Below are 15,928 nucleotides of genomic sequence, written 5' to 3'. Positions count from 1 at the left end.
TGTGTACCAAGACTGACAGAAAAGGCAATGATATTAGGCAGCAGCCAAAAATAATCCCCTTAGTAACTTTCAATGGCAGGGGACTATTTTCGGGCACCGCGTAATATCACTACACCTCCTGCAGCCATGTTACAGCACCAAAGTCTTTGATTATTGCGCCAGAATGAGAGTATAGTTCCTAGTGATATCTGCCTAGAAAATCACAACTTTTAATTTTCCGTCGGTCTTAGTACACGATGTTACCACAGAAGAGTCAAGCTTCAAACAGGAAAAATAGCCAAACTCTTTGGTTATTTTTGAGTGCGATGCTAATGGTCTAATCAGATTCAATGGATTGTGCTAAGCTATGCTAAAAGTGCCAGCGCTAGACCTGGAGATCAGCTGAATGTATTCCAAAACGGTAAGAATCAAATGTTTAACTCTAGGGGAGCTGGAAAATTAGTATATTTAAAAAAAAGTGGAGTGTCCCTTTAAAAACATACCTAAGATCTCCTAAGCTTTGAAAGCGCAACCTCAACATGATAAACATCTCTTTTGGGCTGTCATCTCATTTTTTAACATTGTTCACATTTCACTGGTGAACACAATGCGCTGTGTGACATAATGACAGATCATTAACATAATATGATCACAATAGACTGATGCTAGAATAAGCCGTTTTTGTGTGCTTTTCATTGGACCTATAGGCTACAGGCAGTATTCCTCTAAAGGCAAGAGTTTAAGACCAGTGAAATACAATGGAGTGCAGGAGGCCATGCTTGGTAAGGGCTCAACTGACAGTGTGAATGTGACCATAGTGAGTAGATCTCCACTATAGTTTGTACGGAGGCCATGAGTCAATAACTCACTCCATGGTCGAGGTCATCGAGGTCATTGTCTGTGTCTCCATACCGCATGATCTGCTTATCTCATCCGCCATCCACTACTCGCTCCATCTTGCTCTTTTCCTGCACACTGTCCTCTCAATGTTCAAAGCACACTGTCTGAGATCGCACATACAATAGAGTGTGCTCACACATCGGTTAAAGTGCGGACACCCGAGTAACAGACCAAACACAGATTCTGTGTAACATGTTCACACAAAAATCCCAAGCATGGCTGATGGTGGTTTAGTTGTACAGGTCGAACAGCACTGCCCATTCAGAAGTCAACTGTAGTTGCTAACCCCAACCCATCCTGCAGGCAAAGGCCGACTCGGCACTCGCAGCCAATCGCTGCGCTCGGTGGACAGCCGCAAAAGAGAGGACTCTGATAAGACCCGTGGCGGACAGCAGTCTTCCCAAGCAGGTAAGAGGACATCAGCCTTCACCGCAGCTTGGGGTTACACACGCACAAATGCACACCTGTCCAAATGCAAACTGTCCATTTCACTCACATAGGGGAGTAGATTGGATGCGTACAGTATGTGGTTATGGCCTTTTGTGATTTATGTTTTGTGTGTCTTATGTGTTTTATGGCATGGTTCATGGTGGTTTGTCCATGAATCATGGACACCATTGCTTAATCTGAAGCTACTGCATTTGAGTTATTAAAGGGACTCGTAGTTGTACTGTTAAACAAGCAAAAACGTAACACACCTTGCTTGGGGGTGGTCATGTGTGGTTTGCATGCTTTAAATATATATTCTGGACTTCTAATATGTTGTAATCCCTAGTGTTATAATGTTTTGTCTGTTTTTGTAAATACTGCATGAATCTCTCTTTTTACTGTAAAGACAAAGGTGAGTCTATCTCTTCGACAGAAATACATTTATTGTTAATGTAGTTACAATGTTTCATGTATTAAAATTCAAAAATCACTGTAAATCAATGAATATAGATACCTGGAGCTTCATGTGTAAGTTGCAAGTTTTTACATATTTTGCTATAGGAAGTTGCCTTTCATAGTACCAAAATGCTTCAAGAAATATTACACTTTCATAAAAAATTAATTCTTATAATTTACTCACCCCCATGTCATCCAAGATGTTTGTTTATTTCTTTGTTCAGTCGAGAAGAAATTAAATTTTTTGAGGAAAACATTCCAGGAACTTTTTCAATTCAATTCAATTCAATTCAATTGTATTTATATAGCGCTTTTCACAATTGGAAATTGTTTCAAAGCAGCTTTACATTAAAAGAAACAGGGGAAACACAGAAAGATGACAGACAATATAAGTAGCAAAATACAGCGGCTATGAATAAACTTTACAAGCAAGCATATTAATAATGTCTCGTATACAAGAGGGTGCTAAGTTAAGCCAATGTCGGCTGACTCCCCGGGGTTGAAAAAACCCCTAGGAGAAAAACCTCAGGGAGGAACAAAAAGTCCTAGGAGGAAAAAAACCCATGGGATATTTACATGGGATGTAAACGGATAAGAAGATTTAACGGGTTCCATCGGTGGTCGTTGGTCAGGCATCGGCTGGGCATCACGTTGAAGGGCGGCCAGTAGATCAGTGGTGTGTTGACCTCCACGGCAGCCGGAACTGGGTCTGTGTCTCAATGTCCTCAGGTTCGAGGACGAGACAGGGAGAGAGAAACAAAATCCTATTAGCGTAGCGGCCGTTTGCATGTAATGCACGTGTCACACAGTGTTGTGTTTTAATATATGCTCGGTTACAGACAGGCTAGCTATTGCGACATTAGTATATAACCAAGACGAGTTATGTGAATGCTTTATTCCGTACAAGCTTACTATTGCGAGAAAAGTATAATTTACTAGACAAATTATGTGAATGCTTTGTTAAAGAAAAAAGTTTACATTTAAAGTGATCATAATGGACTTTAATGGACAATCCCAACCGAGGCATAATAGTCTTATCTAGAACGATCATCATTTTTGCAAAAAATAATACAAATTATGTACTTTTTAACCACAATTTCTTATCTTGCACTAGCCGTGTGACGCACAAGCGTGACCTTATGTATTACGTAATCAGGGTGAAAGGTTACGCATGACGTATGCAAAACTACCGCTCCAGTGTTGTGTGGAAAAGAGGACCATTTAGAAGTTGTTGTATGTGGAATGATACTAATTAATGTATTTGTGTCAGTTTATTGTTTAAAATGGTCCACAAGTGTATGTTTCACATCTGTAGCGCGTGGCCTTACGACAACTTACGTAATACCTACAGTAAGGTCGCGCAGGGGCGTCGCACGGCTAGTGCAAGACGATAATTTTTTTGTTTTTGCTTTTTGGCAAAAATGACAATCGTTTTGCTAGATAATACCCTTATGCTTTGGGTGGGATCGTTTGGAGCCCTTTGAAGCTGCATTGAAACTGCAATTTTAAACTGCATTGAACTGTTGAAGTCCATTATTTAAAGAAAAATCCTGAGATGCTTTCCTCAAGAAATTAATTTCTTCTTGACTAAACAAAGAAAGACATAAACATCTTGGATGACATGAGGGTGAATAATTTTTTTAATGAAAGTGGAGTATTCCTTTAAGCACACTAACGTTATTTATTGAATGAAATAGATGTTTATTGTAAAAGTAATGTGCAGAAAATGGTGTACATTATGTGTGATTTAATTGGTAAGCTTACTGTATGCACACCTTAAATTTTATGCATGAAGCAACACATTTTTTTAAAAGTAAATATCGTTCTCTATTGGAGAATATTAATCATGCAGTTACTTCTATTGGATGGTAATGATAACCTAGCTCATTTCATTTATTCCTATTGGACAGTGCTTTCTTTTGGACTTTCCCATTCCTTACAAATTACGTAATTCAGTGCATTCTCCAGATGAGTAAACCTTATTGATAGATCTTAAAGTCCAAATGATGTATTGAACAGCCTTGTAAAATCATCTGACTTGCATATCCTTAACTAAAAGCATGAACGCTAAATGGAATCAGCCACATATATTTTAAGCCTAATCCTGCATGCTAAATCGTTTTGGCCCTATTTCATGCCCTTTCCTCCAAACCCTACCCCATCCAATCCCTGACCCCACTCCCAACCCCTCCCCTCCTTCCCCTCAGTGGATCCTCCGTCGGGTGAGGAGTGGTCTGCGTGGAGCGTGTGTTCGGCCACGTGCGGCGAGGGCTGGCAGAGCCGAACGCGCTTCTGTGTCTCCGTGTCGTACAGCACGCAGTGCAGCGGGCCGCTCCGCGAACAGAGACCCTGCAATAATACTGCTGTGTGTCCAGGTAAGCACAGCTCAGCTCAGGCCTCTCCTCACCCCCACCATCTACCTTATCCAACCCCCTTCCCACCTCCACTTAGCTCCACTAGTTTCGCCCACTCACCATCTAGTCGCTGCCCACCTGAGGCTCACTCTTCCTGTGCTTCGGTGTACAGCTGCTCCCCTCTTACTTCTGGATGCCGGAGAGCCGTGGTAAGATCTCAGTGGGTTTGAGCGCAGCACTGTAGGAAGTCCCTGTAGTTTTTACCATATGTAGCTGGTGCCTTTCTCTTTTCATTTCATCACTTCAACATCTCGGGGGGAAAGATGAACATAATTTTTAGGACTCCCTTGGTATGCACATTAGATAGAAATGCTTGTCTGCCCAAGCGCAATGTTGTTTTCAATGTTAATCATTATACAGTATGCTGACAAAATAATGATCTGTTCTTTAAATGGATATTCCACTTTTTAAAAAATATGCTTATTTTCCAGCTCCCCTAGAGTTAAACATTTGATTTTTACTGTTTTGCAATGATATTACGCAGCCCCCAAAAATAGTCCCCTTGGTAACTTCCAATAGCAGGGGACTACTTTCGGGCACTGCGTATTATAACTGCACCCCCTGCAGCCATGTTACGGCAGCAAAGTCCTTGATTATTACGCAAGAATGAGAGTATGGTTCCTGGCCATATCTGCCTAGAAAATCACAACTTTTGGTTTTGCGTCGGTTTTACTGCACGGTGTGGCTACAGAGGAGTCAAGTTTTAAATAGGAAAAATATAGAAACTCTTTTGTTATTTTTGAGCACGATGCTAATGGTCTAATCAGATTCAATGGACTATCCAAAGCTATGCTAAAAGTGATACCGCCAGAACCAGATATCGGCTGAATGGATTCCAAAACAGTGAAAAAATCTAAGGTTTAACTCTAGGGGAGCTGGAAAATGAGCATATTTTCAAATAAAGTGGAATGTCTCTTTAAGACCTTGTCCACACGGACACGAGTATTTTTATAACCGTGACTTTTTTTACGCAGTTCGGCCGTTCGTCCACACGAAAACGCATTATTAAGGCACTAAAACTGAACATTACTTTTAAGTTACTTTTGCGTTACTTTTCTTACTGGGCTGAGGCTTGATCTTTTTCAGGCCTTGGAGATCGCAAAAATGTCAAGCTCTGGCCTGCCATCTCTGTTTCTGACTCAAACTGTTCCTGCTAGGCGCACAGAGTGCATAATTCTACGTTAATGTGTTCTGTTTAATTCAGTAGATTATTTAGTTTTTAAATTGAATTAATTAGACTGAAAAGTAATTTGCATTACTTTTTTATAAAAAGTAACTCAAATATTATTGTGTACATTTATAAAGTAATGCGTTACTTTACTCGTTACTTCAGAAAAGTAATATTATTACGTTATGCGTGTTACTTGTAATGCGTTACCCCCAACACTGGTTAGATCACATTGATAGTGCAGATGTCAGCGAACTGTACTTAAACGAATAGTTTGTGCAAATAATCAAGTAGTTCTCATATGCTGTTCCAAACTTTTTTTGTGTGGAAAACGAAAGGAGAAAATTGAAAGTCTTTTTTCGTGCAGAAGTTTTGAAATATAGTACACTCTTAAAAATAAAGGTATTAAAGGGGTTCTTTGCAAGGATGGCTCTCCAATAAACGTTAACTTTTTTTTTAAACAAGCATAAGTTAAGGGTATTTTATGGAACCATACAGTCTGACAAAGAACCCTTTTAGGAATCTTTATTTTTACAGTCACTCTAATAACATAACAGTGCTTAAAAGGTTCTTCACAGCGATGCCATAGAACCATTTTTGGTTCCTCAAAATACCATTTAGTCAAGGGTTCTTTAAAGAACATCTTTCATACCTTATCTGAAGAACATTTTGTGAAATTGAAAGGTTCTTTCTTTCTGCCATTTCAACATCTATGGCTATATTCATGGCAAGAATTGGTTCATTCGTACACAAGTTTAATTCAGACACAGGTACAATTTGGCATCTCCAATGTGCCTAACTTGCATTTTTTTGGTCTTTGGGAGGAAACCAGAGTACCCGGAGTAAACCCACGCTGACACAGGGAGAACATGCAAACTCCACACAGAAAGGTCACCTGACCTAGCCGGGGCTCGAACTTTTGCTGTGATACCCAGTGCTACCCACTGAGCCACTGTGCCGCCCTGAAAGGTTCTTCAGATGTTAAAAGTTCTTTAGAACCATTTAGACAAAAAAGGTTCTTCTATGGCATTGTGAAGCACCTTTAATTTTAAGAGTGTAGAGTGGAGCTGTATTACTTTTCTACTTCTCCTTTTGTGTTCCACAGCAAAAGTCAGATTTGGAATGACATGATAGTGAGTAAACAATTTAATTGAATTGTGTACAGCATGTGTGTGTGTTTGTAGCGACGGGTCTTTCTCTCTATAAATCATACCCTAGCCGCTCTGATTACAGTGCACGGGACCTGGGACGACTGGTCTCCATGGAGTTTGTGTTCTTCCACGTGTGGCCGCGGCTACAGAGAACGCACACGCTCCTGCAAGCCACCACAGTTCGGAGGAAACCCGTGCGACGGCCCAGAGAAACAGACCAAATTCTGCAGCATTGCTGTATGCCCAGGTGATCTTTGGGTCTTTTAAATACAGACTCTCTCATACGGATTTAAAGACTTCCATCTAACAGCACAATTAAAGCCTAATGCGAGGCAGTGTGAGGGAACAAGATTGAAAGAAACCATTGTGAAGTTCACAGTGAAGGATGGTGATTAAGTGAGGCTTTAAATCACTGCAGATTGGACTATAGCCCCCCCCCCATCTCTCTCACTCTTTCTTCCTCACTCATGCAGTGTATCTTTCAACAATGAGTTTTTTATGCTTTCTCTTTCTCATTGTCTGTCAATCTGCCACTTGTGATTGGTGATTTAACCCAGCAGTCAGATGGCGAGCTCATATCTGAACAGTTCTTGGCCAGAATAAGCTTAAAAATATGGAGAGGATTTTATTTTGAGACTTGAACAATGGCTTTAAAGAGCGTAAAGTGTTTGTGTAGTGAGATATTGCAATTTTTGGGGGGGAGAATCCTTTCTTACTGTGAAAACGTGAGATCTCTTTACTATCCCATTTTTTTCCTATACATTAGCAAGATTAAAAAGTGAGCAAACTAAAACTTTTTTAAGTCTCCTGCAATATTTCTACTGAGATAAATCTCTCATCAGAGTTTCAGAAGAGAACTCAACAATGTTTTACAAACTGATTTCAGATCTGTCTGCAGTCAAAAGACAATACTATTAAAGATTTTAATATGAACTTAAAGAATTCTCACCAATTATACCCAAATTCAGTATAATTGGTGAGATATACAAAAATATACAATCCCTATCCCTTTTACAGCTCCATACTCATAAATTAAAGGGATAGTTCAAAGAAAAGAATAAATTCTTAAGTACATATTTCTTTATTCTGCTGAACAAAAATTAAGATATTTAGAAAATGTTAATAACCAAACAGATCTGGGGCACCATTCACTTCTGTATTTGTGACCCATGCTGGCCAAATGGGTCGGAATGAGCACATTTTCAACCTTAAAATCACAATGGATGCACGCATCTTTGTATTAGATTAAGCATTTAGGAAGGTACACCTCTCAGAAAACACACAAATAAAGATAATTTTAGATGTTTAACTCGTTACCCGCTAGCATTTTTTTTAAGTTGCCCGTCAGCATTTTTGTGATTTTTCACAAAAGTTTCACAGAATGCCTTCCAGTAAAATTTTCTTTTAAAAATATATAGACGGTTTCATTGGACGCACTTTACTTCCGGTTTCTGTTTGTTTAATGTTCTGACTAGTTGCTAAACTGAACTCTTCAACAAATACCTCGTCTAAAATAACAAATGTTTTGGTTTTCTAGGTAATCTACGTATTGTTTATTTTGCTTGTTATGTAAATAAACTACTTTAAAAGGACTTTGTTGTTATTTATTCTTAGCGGAGTTTACCGGAAGTTACGTGATGACCACGAAAGCCGCTTGTTTATGTTGTTACTGCTGAAATCGTCTATAAACATACAAATATATCAAATGAAAGAACAGACCCTCTGCTTTCAAACAAACAATAAAAAAAAAAGTTTTCTCTGCTTATGTTTTTTTTTTAATATATTTTTTGTAGCAAAAAGCTGAAATAATTGCATTTTTGTGAAGGAATTTTGATAGAGATCAGATTCAGAACGGTTATCAAAACATACACAGAGTTTAAAATTAGTAAATAACATTTTGGCTTCAGTTTTTTCATAAATTGGGTTAGTGGATAATTGCCGTATTGCCGATTAACATAAAATGTTTTCTTTTAATTGACGGGATAACTTTTTAATGGTAGGGAAAGAGTTAATCTAAAATTTAGAGGATTAGAATTGCTTGGAGCCGGCTTAATGTACTTATTGCTATTAAAACCTTAATTTCAACCAAATTTATATTTATACTTTCTTTCTCCTAAAGCTCAAAATTAGACGGTGCACATTCCAACTCATTTTCCAGCACATTCTTACTATGAAACTCAATGGTGCCCCAGAATAGCATTGTTATAAACATTCTTTAAACTATCTTTATTTGTATTCAGCAAAACAAAGAAATGTAAACAGGCTTGTAACAACTTAAGGTGAGTAAATGATGACATAATTTTCATTTTTCTGTGAACTATCCCTTTCACAACTTTCTCATTTGTTTCCATTTTTATTTCTTCTAAGAATTTAAGGAGAAACCTCTGAGATGTTGATACATAAAGGAAACACAACTGAGTAAAAAAAATGAAAGAGCAAACTCTAAGCAATAAAATTTTCTTCTGGTATACACCCAAAATATTCTTCAAATCACTGCCCTCCTTTCAAAAGTCCATTTCTTTTTCTGTAGTGGATGGTGAGTGGAATGAGTGGTCCAGCTGGAGTTCATGTTCCTCGTCGTGTTCTAATGGAACTATTCAGCGCACACGAGAATGTAACGGGCCCTCGTACGGGGGCATGGAGTGTCAGGGCGAGTGGAAACAGCAGAGGGACTGTTTCCTAAAAGAGTGTCCTGTGGATGGCCAGTGGCAGCTCTGGAGCACCTGGGCTGGTTGTACCAAAACATGTGGTGGAGGAAGTCAGCAGAGACAGAGGGTTTGCCTTGGGCCCTTCTTTGGAGGAGAGCAATGCCCAGGGGACAGAGATGAAGTTAGACGTTGCAATGAGAAGAGATGTCCAGGTTCACAATCATAGTTTCTTTTCTCGTATTATATCAGTAAGACATCCTTATCTAAGAGGATGTGATGTGCCTGTATGTTTCTTTATTCTAATGCTTTGAGGGTATGTAGTGTTTTCTGTCTGACTTCTGTGGTTGTGTGCAGAGCCACATGAGATCTGTGATGAGGAGAATTTCTCAAACGTTGTGTGGAAGAAAACTCCCGCAGGCGAAACAGCGGCTGTCCGCTGCCCTCCGAATGCTGTGGGTAAGACATGACTCATGCAAATAGACACACAGGAATATCTTTATAAAGCTACAAATGCTTGGTTCAAAAAAAGAAAACTAGCACAGACAGACATTGCAGATAAAAAACGATTTATGTAAGACACACTCATGATGACTTATTTCTATGGGGCAGGATTAATTCTTCGGCGATGTTCGTTGGATAGCGAGGGCATTGCATACTGGGAGAACCCAACTTACATGAAGTGTGTCTCCAATGATTATCGCAGTATCCAAACATTGGTAAGCCCATGAACCCTACCCAGTAAATGATTATGCAAATTAAACCCAAGATGCTTTTTGGAAACCTTAAGTTGGTCTTTTTCTATTCCAGACAAGAGATCACCTGTCCAAAGCTCAAAGGGGGCTTGTGGGTGATGGGGTTTCTGAGGTGATGACCAAGTTACGGGTAACATCCAGTGATGGGACAAGCTACAGCGGAGATCTTCTGGCTATCATAGATGTACTAAAAAACATGACTGAAATATTTAGGAGGTCTTACTACAGCCCCAGTAATACAGACATGAGGGTCAGTGAAGAATGATTGGCTCAGTTTCATATAAGGTCGATTTGTAAAGGTGAAAGGCTTTAAATGTTTCTCTGTCGTGGCTCTGTTACAGAATTTTGTGCAATCGGTAAGCAACTTACTGATGGAGGAGAACAGGGAGAGATGGGAGGAGGCTCAGCTGGTAAGTTTGTTCATACAATTTACTTAATGGGGAGAATCAGGGCGAAAGTAATGTGGGACGAAAGTAACAAAGCGATTTTATCTTAGCCCCTTACTGAAAAAAATATTAATTCAATTTACTCATTTTTTAAGGTAAGTGATCGATTTATTTATGTTACATTTAAACAAAAGCTTTTTATTTTATTTTATTATTATTTTTTGTTTAAATGTGGCTTAAATAAATTCATTCATCCATTGATCTATGTACTTGTACTTTCATTCATTCGTTTACAGTGTTCATTTAATAATTTGTTGACTCAAAAATAATTTTTTCTCTATATTCATTCACCCATAAATGTATTCACAATTTCATTGATTAATTCATTGCACATTTATTGAATCACTTATTGATTACATAATTTGTTCAGGGCGTACTTACACTATGTGTGCCATACCCCAGTACGTTTGACCAGTGGTTCTCAAACTGGGGTCCGGGGCCCCCAGGGAGGCCGCGAGATGGTGCCAGGGGGGCCCCAGTTTTATGACATTTTATAAAATACATTAATTGATCATGAATTCTGTGAAATTAAACCTAAAAAAATTATGCAGCACTACTTTGTATAATTTAATGTTTTGTTTAATTAAAATGTGAAGTTTTTTTTTTCATAAATTTTCTTTTGGGGGGCTGCGAAGGAATGCACAAAACACAAAGGGGGCCACACGCTGAAAAAGTTTGAGAACCACTGCGTTTGACCCACAAAGTCTGGTTAGTTTGACTGTGATCTTCTTCATAGGGTGTTTTCACATCTGTAGTTCGGTTCATTTGGTCCGGACCAAAAGCAAAAAATGATACATTGTAACTTTTTTTACAGTTTTGGTCCCTTTGACACCACACTGATTGGTCTGATCCGCACCAGTTGAAACGAACCATAATTCAGTCATATGATAAGATCCACATCACTCATTGGCCACATGTATTTCAACGTATTTTCTAAACTGCTTCTCGATTGGTCAGAATCAACGTGCGCGAAATTTCAACGGAACCCCGGAAGTAAACAAAAAGAAGAAAAATACAGCAGACATCGTGAACAGACGGCTGCGCGCTGTAATTATGTCCGTGGTTGTTATACATACTTTGTTTTCAGCACTCTAGACAAACCGTTCATTTTCAGAATGAATCGCGGATGCACCTTGAAAAAAAAAACGTTTTAATGCACTACAAACGGCAAAGACACCAAATATCTCAGGCTCCGCCCGTACCTTCACGCAACTCCAGGTATGCCCGCGATCTGTCATTGTGCTAATATTGCTAATATAAACTGTCAACAAACACTTCCTTATCCGATAATGCACTGCGCAGGTGACTACGGCAGCTGGTTTAGTCCAAAATGCGCAGTAGTTTTGCAGTTAAGTCGGATCATGATTTTTGAAAAACACTTTGGAAAAGAGAGTCGGGCCGGATACAATAATACACTCTTGTAGCCAATCAGCAGTAAGGGGCATGTCTACTAACCAACATCATTGCCTGGGTTGCGTATGTGTAGGGCGAGTCTATCAAAAGAAGGTCCAGATTCTATAAGGTTAGGGGCGTGATTGTGTAGGTGTTTTCAAATATCAGCATTGGCTTTCAGAGATCATGTACCCCGCCTTTAACAATTGCATCATAATGATGTAAGGGTACCCGGGTTCAGATCAAAAAGTGAAGTGTGAGTCAGACCAGCAGGGAAGTGGGAACAAAAATAATCACACTTGGGTACGGTTCGGTACAGTTAAGTACAGTGTGAGTACGTCCTCAGTCATGCAAGTAATATATGCACTCATTCATTCATACTCATTTTCACTTATTCATTCAATCAATCATTTTTACCCTACGCAACATTTAATTAATTATTTAATCATGTGGTGACTCTTAGTTCATTTAGTCCATAATTTATTCATTAAATTATTTATGCACTGACTTTATCATTTGTTTATTTACACATTAATTAACTTACGAAAATTGGTTGACTCACCTAATTCCTTCGTTCAATAATTTATTCAGTCTTTCATTCATTCACTCACTCATCCCCTTATTCTCTTTGTCTTCTTAAGGTTCACATTGTCTCCCTCACTCTCTTTCAATTAGTAATTATGCTTGTTTCAGCTGGTTTTTAAAGGTGATTAATTGGCTAATTCTCTTCTCATGGCTGCACATCTTTCTTTCAGCTCTCTGTCTCCTGCTGTTTAGTTAGATCATTAGTTAGGTTTGATTTCTGCCTTAATACAAGCTTCAGTTTACATTCCAAAAGAAAAATGTCATTAAGCTTTGGCAGAACTGAAAGAGTATCTTCATTTTTAGAAAAATGTTATTTATGGGTAAAAACATCTAAAAATAAATCCACTAATTCGCATTATGAATGGGGATATGAGTCTGTGATATTAAGCATCCTGTTTCCTCGTGCAGCTGGGCCCTAATGTGAAGGAGCTGTTTCGTCTGGTGGAGGACTTTGTGGACGTCATCAGTCTCCGCATGAAGGACTTCCAGGACACCTATGAGGTCACAGACAACTTGGGTTAGTACATGTTGATATTCAGCACTGTTGAATTTCGGGGAGCCTAAAAGTTAAAGGATTAGTCCATTTTCTTAAAAAAAATCTAGATAATTTACTCACCACCATGTCAGCCAAAATGTTGATGTCTTTCTTTGTTCAGTCGAGAAGAAATTATGTTGTTTGAGGAAAACTATCCAGTATTTTTATCATTTTAATGGACTTTAATGGACCCCAATACTTAACAGTTTTAATGCAGTTTAAAATTGCAGTTTCAAAGGACTCTAAACGATCCCAAACGAGGCATAAGGGTCTTATCTAGCGAAACGATTGTCACTTTTGCAAGAAAAATAAAAAATATGCATTTTTAAACCACAACTTCTCTTTTTCCTCCAGTCCTGTGACGTGTAATTGCGTGATGACATCGAAAGGTCAGGTGTTACAAATATGAAGCGCACATTTGCGGACCATTTTAATCAATAAACTGTCATAAGGACATTAATTAGTATCATTCGACATACAACAACGTCAGAACAGTCCTCTTTCTCCACACTTGTAAACATTGGGGCGTAGTTTCGATACGTTATCCGTGACATCATGACGTGATGACGTATTACATGAAGTCGCGCTGGCGCGTCACAGGACCAGAGGAAGACGAGAAGTTGTGTTTTAAAAGTGCATAATTTTTATTTTTCTTGCCAAAAATGACAATCGTTTTGCTAAATAAGACCCTTATGCCTTGTTTGAGATCGTTTAGAGTCCTTTGAACTGCAATTTTAAACTGCATTAAAACTGTTAAGTATTGGGGTCTATTGGAGTCCATTAAAATGAGAAAAATCCTGGAATGTTTTCCTCAAAAAACACAATTTCTTCTTGACTGAACAAAAAAAGACATCAACATTTGGATGACATGTTGGTGAGAAAATTATCTGAATTTTTTTTTCAAGAATATTGACTTATTCTTTAAAGCTATAAACCCAAGAGGGGGTTATTTGTAAAGTTTAGAGAACTAGAGATCTGCAAAAAGTAGATATTAAACAAGAAATCTGACATAGATCACCCAATTAAATTACTCCAAACATTATTATCACACGGGTTAGAAGTTGGTACTGTAATAGCCAATTGTGATGATCAGGAAGGGGCTGAGATTCATGCGAGCAGAGCAAGTGTTAATGAGCCACACTTGTGAGTCACACCCAGGAGCTCCAGAAGAATAAAAATGGAGTGACCACAAGACAAGGAAGACAAGGGAGTGGAAGATCATGCCTGGGACTTCAAGTGGATTTTTATTGTACTTACACAATATGCTGCAGTCGGCCCCGCCTTGCTTTTCACAACAATATCCCACTGAACCCCCTGAGCAATTCCAGAGCCGTGAATGAGATGCCATCCACACAGGCTTCGGAATATGTGTTGTTCTGGGCATTCTAAAAGCTTTGGAATCCCAACCTGAATCATCCACATCTAGCACAATGAAAGCTGTGTTTTACTCGGCAGGCAGCTTTGTAAGAGCAGCAGGAGGATGAGATGTCATAGCCATACACTGTGGGCCACAGCTGGCAGAGTTTAAATAAAGGGTGTGAGGGGTGACAGCAGGTTCTGTTTACCACTGAATCACTGAGCTGTTTATGAGCTCAGATTCTTCTATTGCGCCCGCACCTGTCTCACAGGAAAGCACCTTTCAGTTCTGCGATAGGGATAGAGTAAATGTCATTATTTACTCACCGTCATGTTATTCTGTTGAACACAAAAGAAGATATTTAGAAAAATGATGTTAAACGCACTGTAAAGTTGTGCCGATAGATGATAGTAGCCTATCGTGTATCATCGATCATCAGACATATTGCCAATAGCGGGCTTTCACGACGATAGTTGGTGATGGTTATTATTATTATCATCATAGTTTCACATTAACATGCGCATTGTGTGCTTTTCCTTACATGAGAGGGATTGTGGGTTTCACTTTGCGCAAGAGAGCTTTTTTTGCGTTCACACCAGCCGCAGTAGAGCCGTCAAGCGTGAGTGATTTCAATGTTAAGTCAATGTGAAGACTCGTTGACGTGCGTCTGGAGGTCTCACGGCGCGAATGAGGCGTTTCGCGCGGTAGACATGATTCCACCTCATTTGCGCATTTAGTTCACGCAAATGGCGCGAATTGAGCGAAATTTGATTTTTGGCGGAAAAACGCGCCGCGTTAACCAATCAGGAGCTTGCTCTAGTAGTGACGTGATTACAGGAAGCAAGCAGAGTCGCAGAAGCCCCTCCCATGACGCCAATTTCTGCGTGAATGTCTTGATTACTAGAATTTCACACGCAGCTTTCACGCGCAAATGAAACGAGTAAACTCAAACTGTTCAAGTGGCAAACTAGGTGTGGTTCACGCGAATTTGACACCTCAAACGAGGCTGGTGTGAACCCACAATAACACGCACCTTGACCTAATGTGCGCGTCTTGGACTCTTGCTCGGACCTGAATGCACGCGGCATGGACTCCTTCTGTAATGCGCATGATTTGTACTCTTCCTCGCATATTGTAATACGTGCGGCTCTGACATTTCCTTGCACTATAGAGGCTATTAGCGCGCAGACAGTTAAAACCAGCGAGTGTTTTGTTCCCGCTCCCTGGCACGCAGAAAATTTTGGAGCGCCTGTGCTTTAATGACACGCTCGGATTAATGGCATCAGTTTTAAGAAGGTTGCGGTCATGACAGTGTTGCCCTTGCTTCTTTTTTGTCCATCAATCAAGTGACCTAAATGAGTAAAAATTGAAAAAATGAACAAATAAATGAGTTAACTACTACCCCGCTATCATGTATCGGCGATCTCACAGGCTGACAATAGGACGATTTCAAAATGGGGCATATCGCCCAACACTACCGCACAGGTACCCATTTCCATAGTAGGAAAAACAAATACCATGGAAGTCAATAAGTACCATCACCTGTGTGCTTACCATTATTTATCAAAATATCCTCTTTTGTGTTTAACAGAATAAAGAAACTTAAACAGGTTTAAAACAACGTACTATAACTAAGGCCTAGTCCTGGCTTAATCTGAACCATGTCCAGGAAACTGCCCCATACATAAATTTATTAGTTTGGTAGTAAATTGGTTA

General features: G+C 39.3%; 1 protein-coding gene across 15 annotated transcripts in view; it reads left to right on the top strand.

Moving 5' to 3' along the window:
* Nucleotides 1–15,928, top strand: part of adgrb1a (adhesion G protein-coupled receptor B1a) — a 148,843-nt gene that overhangs the window by 94,757 nt on the left and 38,158 nt on the right. For 5 of the 15 annotated variants that reach the window (XM_073872346.1, XM_073872345.1, XM_073872344.1 and 2 more), the window contains 10 exons: nt 687–761; nt 1,183–1,287; nt 3,972–4,139; nt 6,565–6,744; nt 9,028–9,357; nt 9,500–9,601; nt 9,755–9,861; nt 9,953–10,147; nt 10,239–10,307; nt 12,729–12,837. In XM_073872346.1, the coding sequence (XP_073728447.1) occupies nt 687–761; nt 1,183–1,287; nt 3,972–4,139; nt 6,565–6,744; nt 9,028–9,357; nt 9,500–9,601; nt 9,755–9,861; nt 9,953–10,147; nt 10,239–10,307; nt 12,729–12,837 (1,440 nt within the window). The remainder of the gene's footprint in view (nt 1–686; nt 762–1,182; nt 1,288–3,971; nt 4,140–6,564; nt 6,745–9,027; nt 9,358–9,499; nt 9,602–9,754; nt 9,862–9,952; nt 10,148–10,238; nt 10,308–12,728; nt 12,838–15,928) is intronic. The other 10 variants (XM_073872357.1, XM_073872347.1, XM_073872349.1 and 7 more) reach the window with 8 other exon arrangements.

This window comes from Misgurnus anguillicaudatus, chromosome 10 (assembly GCF_027580225.2).
Source record: "Misgurnus anguillicaudatus chromosome 10, ASM2758022v2, whole genome shotgun sequence".
In the NCBI taxonomy this organism is placed as follows: domain Eukaryota; kingdom Metazoa; phylum Chordata; class Actinopteri; order Cypriniformes; family Cobitidae; genus Misgurnus; species Misgurnus anguillicaudatus.
This window is presented reverse-complemented; position numbering and strand designations above follow the sequence as displayed.